The sequence below is a fragment of the Stylophora pistillata genome, unplaced genomic scaffold (assembly GCF_964205215.1).
Source record: "Stylophora pistillata unplaced genomic scaffold, jaStyPist1.2 SCAFFOLD_97, whole genome shotgun sequence".
Classification (NCBI taxonomy): domain Eukaryota; kingdom Metazoa; phylum Cnidaria; class Anthozoa; order Scleractinia; family Pocilloporidae; genus Stylophora; species Stylophora pistillata.
In genome coordinates, this window is record NW_028290914.1 from 257,201 (window position 1) to 275,695 (window position 18,495).

General features: G+C 36.7%; 2 protein-coding genes and 2 long non-coding RNA genes across 15 annotated transcripts in view; 3 read left to right on the forward strand and 1 right to left on the reverse strand.

Annotated features, from left to right (window-relative positions):
- Positions 1–12,678, forward strand: part of LOC148715645 (uncharacterized) — a 19,187-nt gene extending 6,509 nt beyond the window's left edge. For 2 of the 7 annotated variants that reach the window (XM_088746667.1, XM_088746668.1), the window contains one exon: positions 1–1,432. This exon is cut by the window's left edge and continues 256 nt beyond it. Coding sequence is in view for 5 of the 7 variants with exons in the window: in XM_088746664.1 (XP_088602790.1) it covers positions 6,518–6,754; positions 10,459–10,514; positions 11,748–11,865; positions 12,374–12,511 (549 nt within the window). In the remaining 2 variants the exon portion in view is untranslated. The other 5 variants (XM_088746666.1, XM_088746665.1, XM_088746664.1 and 2 more) reach the window with 5 other exon arrangements.
- LOC148715646 (uncharacterized) lies at positions 4,098–5,871 on the forward strand. The gene is made up of 2 exons (XR_015995917.1): positions 4,098–4,901; positions 5,066–5,871. It is a non-coding gene; the product is annotated as an uncharacterized LOC148715646 (long non-coding RNA).
- On the reverse strand, positions 8,069–10,757 carry LOC148715647 (uncharacterized). 2 transcript variants are annotated; one of them, XR_015995916.1, is made up of 4 exons: positions 10,210–10,757; positions 9,349–9,396; positions 8,987–9,045; positions 8,069–8,632 (listed from the first exon to the last, which is right to left on the reverse strand). It is a non-coding gene; the product is annotated as an uncharacterized LOC148715647 (long non-coding RNA). The 2 variants fall into 2 exon arrangements; XR_015995915.1 differs by lacking the exon at positions 8,069–8,632 and having other exon boundaries at positions 8,873–9,045.
- On the forward strand, positions 11,872–17,806 carry LOC148715648 (uncharacterized). 5 transcript variants are annotated; one of them, XM_088746677.1, is made up of 10 exons: positions 11,872–12,011; positions 12,248–12,303; positions 12,685–12,833; positions 13,178–13,241; positions 13,820–13,923; positions 14,261–14,327; positions 14,455–14,570; positions 16,333–16,365; positions 16,604–16,652; positions 17,448–17,806. In XM_088746677.1, exons 7-10 carry the CDS (start codon positions 14,464–14,466, stop codon positions 17,481–17,483), a joined length of 225 nt encoding a protein of 74 aa, XP_088602803.1. In that variant the 5' UTR covers positions 11,872–12,011; positions 12,248–12,303; positions 12,685–12,833; positions 13,178–13,241; positions 13,820–13,923; positions 14,261–14,327; positions 14,455–14,463; the 3' UTR covers positions 17,484–17,806. The 5 variants fall into 5 exon arrangements, with proteins under 5 accessions (XP_088602803.1, XP_088602802.1, XP_088602800.1 ...); XM_088746676.1 differs by having other exon boundaries at positions 17,453–17,805; XM_088746674.1 differs by lacking the exons at positions 12,248–12,303; positions 17,448–17,806 and adding an exon at positions 12,118–12,189 and having other exon boundaries at positions 16,604–16,806.
- The last annotated feature ends 689 nt before the right edge of the window (positions 17,807–18,495 follow it).

The window sequence follows — 18,495 nt, forward strand, 5'->3', positions numbered from 1 at the left end:
AGTACTGGGAAAGAACATTATCTGCACTACCCATGGCCCTCTTTACTTTTAGTGTTGTGCAAATTTGGATTCTGGGGAGCCATTTTGTTTACCAGGGGCCATTTGCTCTGTTATTTTAGTTACACTTAGTCAACAAGGATTGTGTACTGTGTAAAAAGGGCTCAATTAAGGACCAAAACAGCTACAGTAATTACTTCCTTGAAGACATCGCTTTTGCTAGAATGTTATGAATAATTTGTTGTTTTTCTACTGACGCCAACTCAAAACCAAAATTCAATACTAATTTTTTACTTAGATATGCAAACATTTGTAAGTAGCGAGCAGAATTGTCATGAGTGAAAGTTGTCTAAAGTTCCATCATCTGCCTTAGTTGAGCTCTGAAGGAAGTCTTAGGGTAATAATTTACCGTAAGTAAATTTAAGGTATTTTTTGCAGTCACAAATTTGATTAATTAAAATTAATTAAATTAATTTGCTGAACATTTCACTGATAAATTAACTTTAAAAACCCTCCATCTGGTTCGAAATCAGGCCAGATTGCTGTATCAAAGTTAGGTCAATTTAATTCCATAGAGGTATAACCAAAATGCGACTGTTCATTCAGATCATGCCGCATTAGACCAATCAATGGAAATGAAATCATCGATCAATTTAGCTACATTACAATAAAATGTTAAATAGTATAATCTAAGTGAAGAGAATGACCCAATATTGATTCTAGAACCTAAGTGATAATAATTAGCCTAAGAGAATACACTCTTGATTGAAATGCCAAGACCAACAGTATTATGCTGGAGCCAGAAAGTATTTTTGTTAATGAAAGTCATGTAACCCTTTAAGCATACTTTTGAATGTTAACTCTAAAGTTCATTTTCGAGGAATTGCTTTTTCCTTTGCTGTTATTTGCTTTGCCTTTAAATGCCTTAAAGGTTACATTGATTTTAATGTTTTGTCATGTGTAAATTTTAAGACGTCTAAATATAACATCAGAAATAGTGAGGTTACACTGGGGAAAGGCCTTTTTGGCACTGATGTTTTTAAGTTTTCTTTTTTAATCATATTGTAGACCTGTGGAATTCTCTTCCACTACACATTAGAAGGATTGAATCTTTCTCATCATTTAAGAACAGTATTAATCAATTTTATCAAAACAAATTTACTGGAAATAAGGATAGATTTTTGTAATTAATTAATAATTATTGTCATGTTAATTATGCTATTCGGGCTACTATATTGTACGTAAAAATTTTTTCCCTTCATTGAGGCAGTTTATTCTTATGAGGAATATTTGAATTCTGTATAAACTGACCTAATTATTCAGATCTTGTAAATTTTTTATTTTTTTTAATAATCATTAATTTATCTTTAATTTGTATATTATGTTAAGACCTGTATAATTGAAATTGAGTATATTAAAAGATTAAATTAAATTGTTACTGCGGACGTGTCACGTATAGGATTAAAACAACACATCATTTATCTTTAATGCTCTCCACTGAACAAGTTTCATCTCAGTATATTAAGTGTACTTCACCAGGACCCAACTTATATGGTTTCTATTCTTATGAAATGTACCCATAGTAAAGTCGCTTTGAATTTGGTGATTCGTTGCAAATTATTTCACAACTATAAAATATTGTCGGTTAATTAATACAAATCACCTTTGAGGGAAAATTTCCTTGGTTTCTTCTTATTATTTCTTTACTGATAGTTAATATCTGCTTTTTTTAAAAAAAGTTGAATTGTACTGTATGGAATTAATTATATTCAATGTGCGAGCAGTCGTGCATTCGGAGAAAAGAGAAAGGCAAATCACTGATGGACACTAATAGCTTTGACCTTAGTTTGAGCTGAACAATCAACTCTGATTTTACAGTTACGAAGCTAACTACACTTGCTAGGGAGATTATTTATAGTAGCATCAAATATTTTTTTCTTTTTTGGATAGACTGTAAAGATTGTGTGATAACTGTCAATCATACAGTTGTTCATGACTTTTTTGATGAGGTATTTTACGTTGCACCGATTTTGAGCTTGTCGCTTGTTTTCAAAGATGGAACACTTGGCAGGTCTGAATGGGACCTCCTTTTAAAATTCAGCTGTGAAATTTTGGATGCCACGCTCAGAAATCGTATGGCGACAGCCATCATCCAACGTGTATAGTTAATAACTGCAATGTATTATGTCATAAATACGCCAGTCTGATACTGAGTCGTCGTTGCAAACACAGGACATAACTTTAGATATAGGGTGGGTGAAGAGCCAAGAAAATGACTAATAAAACAGGGTTGACTGGGCCACCGGCTACTCCCAAATTTCATATATTTAGAAAATATAAACAGAAAAATGAGGTTGATTTCGCGAGGTTCCAGTGATTACCTGTACACCCCACACTAGCAGGCCGGTTAATGACCCCAATTTTCCGAAAATTAGAAAATAGCTGAAAACGGGGTCGTTCTCGCGAAGTTTCCAGTGACTACCTATACCCCCCACCAAAACACCGGTGAATGACCCCAATTTTCAGACATCTAGAAAATAACGAAAAACAGGGTGGAGTTCAGAAGTTTCCAGTCATTATCCATACACTCCGAACTAACACACCGGTTAAGGACGCCAACTTCAGATATCTAGATACTAGGAACAAAAAATGGGGTCGATTTTGGGAGTTGCCAGTGATTACCCATACACCCCCCACCAACACTCTGGTTTAGTGACCCAATTTTCAGATATGTAGAAAATAGCAACAAAAAATGGGGTCGATTTTGGGAGTTGCCAGTGATTACCCATACACCCCGCACCAACACTCTGGCTTAGTGACCCAATTTTCAGATATGTAGAAAATAGCGACAAAAAACGGGGTCGATTTCGCTAGTTTCCTGAGTGATAAGCTATACACTCCGATTTAATGCTCCGGACCGAATTTTCAGATATTTCAGTTGAAAATAACAACATAAAACAGGGTCGATTTCGGGAGTTTCCAGTGATTACTCATACACCTCGCACTAAAACACCGGTTAATGACCTCCATTTTCAGATATCAAGAAAATAGCAACAAAAAACGGGGTTGATTTCAGGAGTTTCCAGTCACTATCCATACACTCCGCACTAACACACCGGTTAAGTACCCCAACTTCAGATATCTAGAAACTAACAACAAAAAACTGGGTCGATTTCGGGAGTTGCCAGTGATTACCCATACACCCCGCACTAACAAACTGGTTTGGTGACCCCAATTTTCAGATATCTAGAAAATAGCGACAAAAAACGGGGTCGATTTTGCGAGTTTCCTGTGTGATAACCTATACACTCTGCTTTAATGCTCCAGGCCCAATTTTCAGATATTTCAGTAGAAAATAACAACAGAAAACAGGGTCGATTCGGGAGTTTCCGATGATTACCCATACACCTCGCACTAAAACACCGGTTAATGACCTCAATTTTCAGATATCTAGAAAATAACAACAAAAAACGGGGCCGATTTTGGGAGTTGCTAGTGATTACACATACACCCTGCACTAATACACTGGTTAATGACCCCAATTTTCAGATATTTACAAAATAACAACATAAAACGGGGTCGATTTCGCGGCACCTCGCCGGTTAATGAGTTTGCAATGCTTAATTTTCACGTGGAGACTTCTGTTACTTACAGGTTGTATAGATTTGAAATAACAACAGAGAACGGGGTTTATCTCTCGCGTTTCTGGTCACTAGCGATACACCCCACATAACTGACATTGCTTAATAACCCCGAATTTTCAGATATGACAAAATTATGACTTTGCTAGTTTTCAGCGCTTATCTCAACAGAGAGTCTGAAGGGGGGGGGGGGAGGAGGTTCCACTTGTCGGTTAATATTCAGTCACTTAGTCGGTAGTATTTTTCACCCTTTGTCGCTAGTCGGTTAAGCAGCACGACGGGTTGACAGGTCCAGTTTGTAACTTCTTGGATAATGTGGAATAAAATGTGCAAAATGGGCCTGTTTTAAGTACTCCATTTTCAATTAATTGGAAAATGATTGAAAGTGATAACCAGTATACCCTGCGTTAGGAGATTGTTTAACACCGATTTTTAAATCTTTGGAAAACTATCGTCAGGGACTCGATTTTGTTTGTTCAACTACAGAAACTGGGTCATTAGGCCACTTGGGTAGAAAGGGACTACCCGCAGGTCAAAAAGAACGTTGTCCTAGCTTCTTGAACCATTTTAGACAGAAGGGTCACTTATCGGTATCTACCGTATTTATTCGCCTATAAGCCGATCTCGGCTATAAGCCGAGACCCTAAACTTCTTCATGTCAGCAGCTTTGCATTGAAATAAAAAATAAACACAAAACATTCGGCTATAAGCCGAGACCTAATAATTGCAAAGTACTCCACGCGTGTCGTTAACTGAGATGAATTAACATAAACCGAAAACAAAAGGAGCTTCCCCCTCGGGAAACATGTAACCAAAAAGTAGGTTATTTACTCAGTTGTTATTGGTCGTTTAATTGAAAGTAACAACAAATCACAGATAAGTTGAATTTAATGTGTAAATAAATAGAACCATGCGTGACATAACAAAACATTCACCTGAGTTCAGAATCCTGTCTCAAACAATCGCTCTCTTTCAAAGTTATCGTAATCGATCATCATGCCGAAAGTTCGTCGTTCTTCATACAACTTAGCGTTCAAACTAAAAGTCGTTGCTGAAGCAGAGGCCGTCGAGAACAACTCCGACATCGCTAGAGATTACGGAATCAGTGAATCGATGGTGCGTCGCTGGCGAAAAGATTAAGCGAACCTGTTTTATGGTGAGCTTAAAATGTCAGCAAAGCGAAAGACGATGGGCTGCCTTCGCCAAAGTATCCTGAATTGGATCAAACACTATTGGACTGGTTTTCAGAGCAGGGGAGTCAAGGTAGGTCTTTCGCTTCTTTAAAACAATGAAAAGCTTCGATCAACTGATATCTGTCAGATCGTGTTGCAATGTTTACACAAACCGTGGGAATGACCGCTTCTGATTGGTCAGTTTTTCATGTCGTCAAAACAAGTCAAACAATTGATCTCTGTTATCATTTACAGGAATTGCTGTAAGCGGATTAATTCTACGGCTAAAGGCGAAGGAGTTGAGCAGTGATCCAGACTTCAAAGCCTCACTGGGTTGCTACCAGAGATGGAAAAAGCGCCATTCCATCAGCCTTCGCACTAGGACAACCCTGGCCCAGCGACTCCCACAAGATCTGGAAGAAAAGATCATCCAGTTCCATCAGTTCGTGATCGCACTTTGGCAGCGGTATGGCCATTCGCTCTCCAGGCTGTTCAATATGGATGAAACTCCTATGCGATTCGAGCTTCCGTCGAGCAGAACCAACAATGATTTACATGTACCTACCCTTCGTGATCTCGGAAATTTGTGTTTGTTGATAATCGCTCGGCTTACAGTCGAATAAACATTGAATTTCGAATCTTGTTAAGCACCCTTAAATATTTTTTGGCGAAAATACACGGCTATAAGCCGAACCCCCTTCCTTGGCGAGAATTTACCTGTTCTCAGTTTGATTTGTTGGAAAAATCGCTTGGCTTATAGGCGAACAAATACGGTAATCTACTTGGGCTATCCAGGCACGTTCAATATCTTAAAAAGTTTGAGGGTTCTCAGTGTTGATTCTGTAGAGTCCAGGCAGATAGTTTGATGTTTGGAATTACAGCTTTATTGTAATTACAGCTAGTAATACGCTACGGCTGTGAAGTTATAAATTAGTATCAAACCGCAAATGGACAAAAGAATGTTATGCATATTCGCAAATGTATATGCACTACTGATAGTAACTGTTTTTCTTGAATGTATAACATTTTTTGAATTACATTGATTTATTGAAATAGTACAAGGCTGTGATGTACTTTGCAAAATTATCCTCACTAAAAAGTAACTGAAAAATATGCAGGGCTTACTGTAGTTTGCGAAACGAAATGGAATAACTGTAGTTTGCGAAATGAAAAATCTGTAGTTTGCGAAATGGAAAATCTGTAGTTTGCGAAATGAAATTCCTCGCCTAGGCTGCGAAAAAGAAAAACAAAAAAGGGACGCTCGACTAAATACCCTCGACTTCGACATAAGACCCTCGACCCATGATGGCTCAACCAAAAGTTAGACTCCCCTGACCTGTTAGAAAATGTAAGGCAAGGGTCTCCTACCTAGCAAATGTATGCAAAGGTGATCGCCAGGATAGTCTCCCGCCAGAATTTAATTTTGACAGGGAAATTTCATTTCGCAAACTACAGATTTTCCATTTCGCAAACTACAGATTTTACATTTCGCAAACTACAGACTTTTCATTTCGCAAACTACAGATTTTTCATTTCGCAAACTATAGATTTTCCTTTTCGTTTCGTTTCGTTTCGTTTCGCAAACCAAAGTAAGCCATCTCAAACTTCAAGTTTTGGGGATTTTTTCGCGTTTTGTTCGCACTTTCATCATTAAAATATCCTCAACCGAAGAGCCATTAAACACCATGAATATCCACATAGTTAGAAATGTTGGTGAACTTGTCATACTCCTTCATTCATCTTCAAAAAATTTTACAAAAAGGTGTCGATTGTCCAGTTGAAACCTCGCAGAAACGCGTCGCAAACTCAACAAATGGCGTTAAGCTAATGCCACTCGCGCATGCGCAGGCCAAATGCCTCTCTGTTCACTTTGCCGCCTTTGAGGACCAACGCTTCGGAACCGCACTTCTGGTTGCAGTTCATCTCCCGTTGCAGGAATACTGGGTAAGTCAACTGCTGACTCATATTATAACATCGTTTGTGCACGAGTCAAACTTCGATCGATCCAGTTAGTTCCTGCGTTTAAACCGAGCAAATTTCAAGAGCGCGGACGCGGTTGCTTTGTTCAGGTCGCATGAATTTTGAAGATCTATGGCTGTTTCCAACGAGGAATCGGAACAACTTCAGAATACCCGTCCACATCATTTACATATGTCGGGAGGCTTTGAAAAATGAGGTATAACACAGTAGACGCTATCCTTAGTCAATGAGTCAATGAAATGTAATTGATATGGCAGGGTTAACAATACATGCCTGCGTAAGAATTTTAAAATTATGCTCTATAGGTATTATAAATCATTTAAAATAGACTTTTTTCAATGCTTTTTTTAAGCTATTTACATATTCATGATCTACGACAGATGATGGTAGCTTATTCCAACAATCAATAAAAAAAAAAAAAAAAAATGAAACTAGTGGCAGCGCTGGGCCAGGTAGTATTTAATTTTGATTTGATTTCATTTATCTTTGGTTTCATTTTATTTCTATTTTACATTTCATTTACTTTCACTTGCTTTTATTTTAAAAAGAAAAATAAGAAATAAATCGAAATTTAAAAAAAAATAACAAAAATAATTCCTATAAATTTGAATATGTTTAATGGCAGTTCTCGGCCACTATACACGTCTGCAACACTTATGTCTTTGTTTGTCTGAGGCATTAAATGATTGAGAATTTTTTTCTTTTGGCGTTGAAAGGCCCATCCTAGTGAGTAGTTAAGATCTCAAAAACTGATTTATAGCAATCAATTTCTTTGAGATAGAGCCATTTAGATATTGGTATGTAAAATGGCTTATTCTGTAAATAAAAACCCTCAAAAACAATTGCGTCACACACCCTGGACGTGGCCACTACTGCCAATCTAGATTTGGATTCTTATAGAACTATGTATAAGCTTTCATGAAAAGTAAGTTTGGCTCTCATATTTTGAATTTAAAAATCTGTCAAATTTTCATGTCTCATGTGGAATAGCCCTTTTTAGCTCAAAATTACTTACTCCAAAAACATGCACTCGGCAGTAATATGAAATGAACTTGTGGCTTAAATTCAAAAGGGAACAGCAGATCTGAAAAAGATTGAAGAGCAAAGCAGCAAAAATAAAACAGTTATCTTGGCGACCAGTCTTAAGGAATAACCCCTGTTGGTTCAAGTACTCAGCGTATAAAAGAGATACCTATTTTTATAAGTTGAGGATGTCTAAACATGTTGTTTTAATCAGTCCTGGCAAGGTGATTAAAGTAGGAAATAAAGAGGTACAATCTTCTTGCTACCCACCAAACAACCTATTCATGTTTCTGAAAAGACGTATTAAAAAAAGACCTTTAAAAAACAGCTTCTCCAATAATCATCGGTTGTTCCACAGAAACTGCAATCATGGCCTTCCTATGGCTTAGATTTTCAACAGATAGTGATATAAATAAATGTGGGTATTACACTGTAGACCTCCTTTTATTGCATGTACTAAACGTTTTATTCTAGACTAAAGATTTCAAAATTAACAAGTACAGTATGAACACCTCATTTACTGAAACACACAATGTACTGACCTTATTTGACTGAATAGTGACATTTTGTGACTCAATCAATCAATCAATACTTTATTTACCCACGTAGCGTCAAGGAGCTCATAGAGCTTGTTCAAAATACATAGGTGCCTCTAAGATTAAGAATCTAAAAAACCTAATACATACTGTCAAGACCTAATAGATTAGAAATTGAAATTGGACTTTAATTGATTTTAATAAACATTGTCAGTCCAGTGACAGAATCCTTTATCACAGATGAAAAAGCGACAATATAGTGTAATGTCAGCTCCCATTCAGCCTGTGTTACAAAATAAAGAATTCTATAGCTGAGAGGGAAAAAGGGACTCACTGAAACAAAATCAAGGTACACTTGATAAACAGAAACATAAACAACATGCAGTATGATGCACGATCCTCGTAGTATTGAAGAAAATCATCAAGATGCAGATTGTATGTTGACTTGTAAATTTGTGTTGCAACATCCAAGGTCTCTTAATCTTTAAAGCTATAACTAATAGCTCCGCTGATCTTCTACAGGTAGAGAGACATTGTGCTTTCAATGCTAAAGAGGTGCAGCCCCAATGATTCCAAGGATCTCTTTATGATTTTTTTCAATACACAGCACAATAGTTTTTATCAGTTAGTCACTGACCTGATCAAGCAGCAGGCTAAAATCCACCTCAGTGACTGGAGGTAGTGCTGGATACACACCTGACAGAATTTCAAAATCGTTAGAAATAGGCTAACCTTTTGACGTCTGGAATGATCACCGTGAACAGTGAACACTCAGTGGGGAGTTGAGAGACACAGTTACAGATTTGCATATAATTATGAAGAATTCTTGTAATCCCTAAGTGTTCAGATAAGGTTTTGTAAAGTTGATAAAGTCCTCTATTGCTTTTATAAAATATTTGTCAAAAGTAACTCAACAAAGATAGGGTAACATGACAACTATGTTTACATATTCTCACTACAACCCTTACCATTCATGAAAATAACAACATCTGATCTCACCTGAATTCAACTGTGCTACATCAATAAGAATTGAACTTGTCGGTGAAACTGAAGAGAAAAATAACAAGAAAGATCTAAAGAAATATTTCAGCTTTTTTAAAATTATCTTGCTCTTGATAACAAATGAGACTGTACATAGTAACAACTAATGCTCTGGGTGCTTTATTCATCATTGTCACTGTGGTTTGTATGAAGCTATCTAATCCATCTGACAGCTGGTCGTCATAACAACTTGCTTTTTATAGGATGTTTTTCCTTCATTGCTACTTTAACTTAATCGATAGTTTTTTTGGTGTGTGTTTTTATTGACCAAGACAAAGCTTAGATGCATAAAAAGACAAAAAGAAAAAACAAAAAACAGGCAAATAGTTAGCTATCTTCACCAAGCAAGCATGCTAATTAAAAAATTTTCCATCAGTTGTAAAAGGATTTGGTGGCTAAGATAAGAATAAAAAATGACTTGTTTATTTTGAGAGCTAGGAAAGATAGCCTATTAATTGCTTGTAGCACAGGAGGAGAGATCCATAAAAATGCAGAAAAGAAAAAGGCAAAATTATCCAGCTATCTTGACCTAACAACCTTGGTCGCTTAAGTATTTAGTACATGGTAAAAGGTTTTAGCTTAAATAATCAAGGATGACTTGTTTATTATGAGAACTGGAAAGAAATTCAATGCTTAAATTGCTTTAAATCCATGCAGCATTAATTTCCTATAATAAGGTAACACTTGAAGGGTAGAAGTGAGTTTGTGTTTTTTACAAAAAGAGGTTTCTTTTCTTTTCCATTCAAGGTGACACTAATAAAAATGTTAGATGTAAAATGTTTGATGAAATATCAGAATTAATACAAAATGTAAACATACCTTCTCTTTGCTTTTTCAAGGCACTCTGCAGTAAGCACAGTGATCACATTGCAGAGAATAAAATGGCTATCCAATCTTGCGCTCTTCTGCTGTATACAACAGGTTCTTGTCAAGCAATACATTTTTAGAAAATCCTTATTAAGGTGTTTTACCCTATGTTATTAGTGTTAATTACCTCTGGTTAGCCTCATTTATTTTTACTGAAACAACAGACTTCAAAATGTAACATCACTTTAATTTTATTTTCAGGTTTTGTATAATAGTGGAAATACAGTTCAGCAACATACACTCTCTGAAGCATTCAGGTATGGGCCTCAGTAATGAAATGAATTGGGTTTTTTTTAATACTTTCCTTATTATAATTAATGTCTGTAAGTTATAAGTTAATTAAACAGCACAAGTTCATCCATTGATCACTGTACTTTATTTTGTGACATCTTTATGTCTCCATCGGCCAATTCCTGAATGAAATTAGACTATGATGAGCTCACGGCCTTAGATCAGCTGTCAGCATGTGGTCTCAAGAACTTCATGTTTGATGTAGCCAAGGTTAGTGAGGCAGGAAGCGGAAGGGGATTGGTGAGCTAATCTGGACTGCACACTTGCAAATGGTTTTTATGTGCAGTATCTGACTGGGCAGATACTAAATTGTAGCATTCTCTGGAGGTTTTTTTTTTGGTGAGCTAATCTGGACTGCACACTTGCAAATGGTTTTTATGTGCAGTATCTGACTGGGCAGATACTAAATTGTAGCATTCTCTGGAGGTTTTTTTTTTTGGTGAGCTAATCTGGACTGCACACTTGCAAATGGTTTTTATGTGCAGTATCTGACTGGGCAGATACTAAATTGTAGCATTCTCTGGAGGTTTTTTTTTTTTGGTGAGCTAATCTGGACTGCACACTTGCAAATGGTTTTTATGTGCAGTATCTGACTGGGCAGATACTAAATTGTAGCATTCTCTGGAGGTTTTTTTTTTTTCGGTGAGCTAATCTGGACTGCACACTTGCAAATGGTTTTTATGTGCAGTATCTGACTGGGCAGATACTAAATTGTAGCATTCTCTGGAGGTTTTTTTTTTTTGGTGAGCTAATCTGGACTGCACACTTGCAAATGGTTTTTATGTGCAGTATCTGACTGGGCAGATACTAACTTGTAGCATTCTCTGGAGGTTTTTTTTTTTAAAGACCAGCTATAAAAAACACTAGGTGCAGGCAAAGGTAAACATTTATTTTTGAACAAGACTATGGTGTTTCACTGCTTTGTTGGATTAAAATAGACTGTGCTTCAAACACCAGAAGCCTGCAAAAGTGCAGCTACTTCTGGAGAACATTTCACTTACTTCAAAGCCTATGGAGACACTTGAGACTTGTGAAGCCTTCTGAATGAGATCGTGGAAAGTAACTCAGTAACCCTGAGTTTTGATGATTTACAGTTTACTAGTGGTTTTGGCTGTATTGCGTGATGTTGCAGAATACAAGATAATCCTAGTGGAAAGGCTGCATGAATTGAATCTCAATCAGTTGAATTTCCTTCACAGGCAAGAGGTCTCATGGCTGAAACTCTGGACATGCTTGCACAGAAGGGAAAGTTTCATCTTTCTTGTGAACTTCAGGGCAAGTTGGCATCTAGAGGTTTCACTGATATTATCAGCAGAGGTACGAATGGCGAGAAAGACATGATTGCAGCACTTTATTGAATAGTTCAATGAAGGGGCATTCACGAGATGATTTTGCACAGTGTTCTGTTGAGTTGACCTGTTCAGAATTCTCTTTTTAGAATTGAAAGAGGTCAAATTTTTTTGGTAAGATGCATGAATTTTTTGATAAAGATTTGTTTATTTTATAATTGTAAAAGCGTTTGACTCTTATTTTTCATACCATCATCACTGACAATGTAATATGTACAAGGTTCATCCTTAAAGTAGCAGATGCCAGCTCAGCAAATAAGAAATAAAGAAAACAAGGTGGCAGTTGAAGTGGGTTCGTTTTTATTTTGTAATGATTTTTAATTCATACTTACCTTGTATGCGGATAACAGGTGCTTTTATACAGTGTATGGATCCTAAGGATGCAGAATCATTTCTGTTGTCTTAGGTACTGTGAGTGAAAATTATTTCATAGGTTTAATCTGCCTAAATTTGCTCCATGTACTTTTTGTTTTGAGGTTCAGCTATGTCTTGAAGATAAGAGGAAAGTTTCAACTGAATGCTTGCATTTTTATTGGTTCTTCAGTAACCCTTTCCCTCCCAAGAATGTATTAGTAAATAAATTCTCCATACTGTTTGCTATTCTTTTCCTATAGTGTAACTTTAAAGAATTTGGTATTAGATCAACTAATAATCCCCTCATTGATATGTTTCGTTATTCTCGTTACTCATCTGCTTGATATAATATTGATGTTGTAAGGAGAATTAAGTTCTGTCTCATCACTTATGGGAGTTAAACCAATTTTTTGTGCCTTCCTTTGATTTGCAGCCTGAAATTATTTTAAGTCATTTGAAGTTCCCTCTTTGTCATCTGACTTCATTGAATGAAGAAAGCTTGGTACACATTGCTCGAGTTCTGGACCCATCTCGTCCTTCATTTAGATCCTTGGCAAGTTAAGTGAGACCTCCAAGGCAGAGGTAAGAATTTGTCATTATTTGTAACGACCAAGCTTAATCAGAAATTTAAACTGTATTAACTGTCAGTGTCAAGAGGGAATAACAACTAAAGCCAATAAATAAAAAGCTTTGAAGGTGTTTTCAAGGAACTTTCAGATAGGATTAATGATAAATATGACTACTGAACAGATTATGATTTACACTATATATACCATGAATCAGTTGTAATGCATACTACTATCATATGTTAGCAGTTGTGAAATACAGGTATGAATGGTTTAAGATTGTGATGGTGATGGTGGTTATTGTGGTAATTTGATAAGGGTTTACATTCATAAGGATGTTTCACTTTCATTTAATTTCAGGACTGTATCTGGAAGCTCAATCAGCTCAGTGATTTCTCTTGAAAGTACTGCCAGTTTCAGACAGGTCTGCATGAGTTATGTTTTTTTTTTCTTCGACAATATATTATTTCATTTATTGTAATTAACTTATCCACACACATCCAACAGAGAATCATTGAAATGTCCAAAGGATGAAACTTTTTTTCAGTGATTATAATGGAAGTTTTAGTGGAAGTGAAGGAGAGTTGGCAGGGGGGCACGATAAACTGTTGTTATGAACACTATAAACTAAACTGGAACAAGATAAGGAAGATTCAAAAGATCCATTTATCTTACTTCCTGCAAACTTTTTAAAATAAATGTTGAATTGTTCCTAGGGGAGCAGGGATGGCACAGTGGTGAGAGCACTTGCCCCCCACCACTGTGGCCTGGGTTTGATTCCCGGACTTGGCGTCACATATGGGTTGAGTTTGCTGTTGGTTCTCGTCCTTGCTCTGGGGGTTTCCTCTGGGTCCTCCTGTTTACCTCCCTCCGCAAAAACCAACATTCCAAATTCCAATTCGATTGGAACAGTGGACAAGAAGAGCCACCCAGTAGAATGTCCATTGCTAATTTATTATTTATTATTTATTATTTTTTAATTGTTCACTTTCGGTGATATAGGAGGATCATAAGCAACCTTCCCTGCATGATCTGATTGAGCTGTTTTTATGTTGTCTTTTGGTTTTAAATTATCTCAGAGATGATAAGTTGGATGCTGATGCAAGGTGTGTGTCCCATGTTATTTATCTTCTTTATTAAATTTTTTATAATTTTATATATTGAGGGCTGGGGGATGTCAAAAGTAGAAAGCTGCCGGCAGAAATGGTTAATTTACTTCCATGTTTCAGCTTGCATCTCCAGTTCCTTGAGAGAGATGGCATTTTTTCAAAAAAATTATCCTGGATTAGTTAGGAGCCATCTAACCAAGCCCAGTTTCTTCAAATAAGATGTTGCAGATGTCTTTGAAATTAGGGTTAATAAGAATAATTATGCCTGTAAAAGATTTAATAACTAATTAAAAGGATATTGTAATTGATACTTTTCTCTGTTGTCTGTGTCCAGAGTTGCAGCATTTAAGTGCATTACTGGAGGAGACCAAGCTTCTGAAAATGATCTGGGAAGGAAGAGGGTAATTTCAAGTATTAATAAAAGCTCTCAAATTGTGGTTGATAGTGAAGTACATTCTATGGTACTTTAGATGATCTTCCATTCAGACCATGTAATGATATCATTATCACTGGTTCTGTTCATAATAGGAAAGTACAATGGAGTTCCTGTTCAAGCCTGTCATTTGTCCTATGGCCAACAACACACGGCTGTTGTTAGTTCATCGGGAGATGTTTACACATGGGGAAGATCACAAAAAAGGAAGGTACAATGTACAGGCCTCAATTTTTTCAGGTAGGAATTTCACTATTGCTTAAATAGTGCTCTTTACTGCGAGGATCGTACATAAATACGTTTCTACAACCGCGGTTCAAATATATGAGTTTCATATATTCATTGAGTTTCATTTATCATCTTACGGGTTTATGGTGAATTAGTTTGGTGACCTGTTCCCAGTTGGCTTGTTAGCTCAATTGGTACAGTGCTGCACTAGTATCGCAGCGGTCAGTGGTTCAAATCCCATGCAGGCCTGAATTTTTTCAGGTGTAATTTTCACTATTGCTTATTAAAATAGTGCTCTTTACTGCGAGGATCATACATAAATACGGTACAATGTGTTGCCATAAACATCTCTGAAGAATTGAGTGTTATATTTTAGACAAAGAAAGTCTGCCAAATGTTAACTCATCACTGCCTATGTGCTTGTAGTGTCATTATTGAAAAATATTGCTGATCCTATAGCAGCTAGTATGCAGGACACATGTCATATATGTTTATCAACTTTATTGGTCTCATAAGTTATGAATATACAGAAGTAAAAGAAATTTAAAAAAAGGACCAAATAAGATTGCCGAAACAGAAACAAAATCCCATGTGAGGCGCAACCCGAAAACTAAAAAGAAAAAAAATATATATCCGATAAAAAAACTAATGAACTATATGAACTTTGTAATGGGCCTTGCTGATCACCATAGAGTCTCTGTGGCTCCGTGCTAAAGCATCGGAGCACCGAGTCCCAAGGTCTGAGGTTGGATTTGTCATGGGGACTTAAAAATTTTTCTTTCCCCCACACTTGTGACTTAAGATGAAATGTAACATCTTTCTAAGGTTACTGTTACGTAGTTGTAAATTCAGATATAGGTGATCACAGGATTGGACTCCCACTTTTTATAGAGAACAAGATAGATTAAACTTATGATTTCCAATTAATAATGGGATGGTACATTATGTAGGATTTTTTTAATATATCAAATGGAACTAAGATTGTTAGGCTGTGGCACAGGTTGATCAGGAATGTAGCTTCTTTGTCTGGTTGGTATTTGCTGGCCAAACCAGGTCACCTCACACAGTGCATTTTTCTATGCTCTAGAATTTACCAGTTCTGCCTTTATTGCACTGATTAATTAGATCTTGTGGAGTATAAACAAACAATTAATCTTTGAAACCTGACAAGTTCAAGTATTGTCTGTAAGATATTTTCAACCTGTTCAAGTAGGTGCTCAAATTCATGCTCCAGGGTTAAAAGTGATGATGTCACAAGGCGTAGAAAGGGTGTGGGTCCCCATGGGCGCATATGGGCGCACTGGATGTCAATAGGTTAATTAACATGTTGCTAGCTCTCAAGAAGATCAAGATAAGAGGTTTAGCTTATTCACCTCAGCAAGAGAGTTGAAATTTCAAAGTGAGTAGTATGCAGTGGGGCTGAACATTCCTAGCAGAGTTATATACATACATACATACATACTTTATTTTTCATGTAGGTCAGTACAAGAAGGCAGCTAAAAAGCTGATGTGGACTTACAAATTTAAATATATCTACAACAATTTAAATATTAATGTTATCAAACTTAAGAATTATTTACAATGAGTAAGAAAAAAAAAATGAAGAACTGCTTTCATTTTAAGCAGGAACCATTAACCATAATCTCAATTCTGAGTACAATGTGATACAGTTTGATTCATTGATGTGAGGGCAGCTGGCAAGAAGTATGCGTCAGTGATTAATTTGATTATTTTCCCTCACATAGGTGTATTCTTGGGCATCATCAAAGTATGGACAGGTAAGAAATACAACTTTATCAATGCAAATATTATCAGCATCCTTGCAAGATGTTCGTTTTGATTTTAACCCTTTAACTTAACCCCAAAGTCTGACTGTCAATTCTCCCCTCTAACTGCTACACATTTCCTTGTAAATTAGTTACAAGAATTTTACGTTAGATCAAGATAGCAATCTCTACATAAGTTTAAGTATCTCACTACCTGTTTACTGAGTAATAATTTATATGGATATTATAGGGACTTGAAGGATAAAAAGGCAGAGCCCTACCTGAATGCCATTTCTAAGGTAGTCGTTTTCAACTTTGATCACAACATCTTTGAATCAGATAATGCATTTAGAAATAATTTCCTGATTCACATGATAATTTTTTTTAACAATGTTGTGTTACGTATGATGTACGATCCTCGCAGTAGATAGTGGTATTTATGCAATAGCGAAAATCAGACCTGAAAAAAATCAGGCCTGTACGGGACTAGAACCACTGACCTCTGCGATACTAGTGCAGCGCTCTACCAATTCAGCTAACAAGCCAACTGGGAGCAAGCCAATAAGTTGGCTGGTAATAAACCCGTGAAAGTGATAAATGAGATAGAATAAATATATGAAGTTCATATATTTTGAACTGTGGTGTTAGATATGTATGATGCACGATCCTGGCAGTAGATAGCGTTATTTATGCAATAGGGCAAATTTTTTTCAGGTCTGATTTTCGCTATTGCATAAATAGCGCTATCTACTGCGAGGATCGTGCATCAGACGTATCTAATACCGCAGTTCAAAATATATGAACTTCATATATTTATTCTATCTCATTTATCACTTTCACGGGTTTTTTACGAACCAACTTATCGGCCTGCTCCCAGTTGGCTTGTTAGCTCAATTGGTAGAGCGCTGCACTAGTATCGCAGAGATCAGTGGTTCGAGTCCCGTACAGGCCTGATTTTTTTCAGGTCTGATTTTCGCTATTGCATAAATAGCGCTATCTACTGCAAGGATCGTGCATCATACGTATCTAATACTGCAGTTCAAAATATATGAACTTCATATATTTATTCTATCTCAATGTTGTGTTATTTTGAGGAAAGTTTGGCCAAGGAGACACAAAGCAACAGATAAGGCCTGTCTACATTACCGAGCTATCGGACAACAAATGTATAGCAGTTATGTGTGGACATTATCACTCCATGGCTCTGTGAGCAGATCACCGGGTGTGGTCGTGGGGATGGGGAGTCCATGGACAGTTAGGAGTGGGTAGCATTAAAGATGCACTCCTCCCAACACATGTGCAAGCACTTGATCAGTATCAAGTGACCAAACTAGCTGCTGGGTATTCACACAGTGCAGTACTTACAGCTTAGGTTGGCTTTGGTTTGTTACAAAGTCAATTCAATCTGCACCTGAATACCATAAATCCTAGAATAAGCCTTCCCGGGGGAGGGGGGAGCTTATTTATTCCACGGACTTTGGGGGGGGGGGGGGTGGCTTAGATGGAGGCTTATTAATTTAAAGTGGAAAAACTTAATTAAAGAGGAAAAACTTCATAAGTATCACTTCTTTTTGAACAAAATGAAACACAGAGTGCTAGTAATATTCTTCAGCACAGAAACTGATGGCCATGGTTTACCATGTTTCCCACCTAGTGGGTTTTGTGCCCTGACCAAATATTATATTTTGACCTAAGTTTTACTAAGCTGGGTTATGAGACAAAAGACTGTTGCTATGAAAGAACTTGTTAAGGCCCACATCAAGGAAGAGCCATACACTTGAATAAGCCATTTTTGTTACATTAAAAATTCAAACTTGGTTCAGAGGCTAGGGGGGAAAAGAAACAAAAGATATCACATAGAGGTTGGACAATGAATGATTAATTGCTTTTGGTTGATTCGTCCTAGCCTGAGAGTCATGTTAGAATTTTAATATATGAACAGTGGCCTCACCTATTTATTACTGGAAATGGAAGAGGCAATGTTTTCCAACCCTGTTTAAATCATTTCTTTTTTCAAGGACAAATCCTCACATTTGGAGGAGGTATGAAAATACAGTCAAGCAGTTCACAGAAATTTCCTTTAATTTGTAATGTTGTTTCAAATTGGTTTGTATTGTGGTCATTTTGGAAACGTACAGGCTG

Excerpts from the sequence above, each read along its gene's own strand:
- LOC148715648 (XM_088746674.1), top strand. The coding sequence starts at position 14,464 with ATGGAGTTCCTGTTCAAGCCTGTCATTTGTCCTATGGCCAACAACACA. Across the intron at positions 14,571-16,332 it reads GAAGATCACAAAAAAGGAAG|GTGTATTCTTGGGCATCATC; the intron begins GTACAATGTACA and ends TCCCTCACATAG. Across the intron at positions 16,366-16,603 it reads CATCATCAAAGTATGGACAG|GGACTTGAAGGATAAAAAGG; the intron begins GTAAGAAATACA and ends TGGATATTATAG.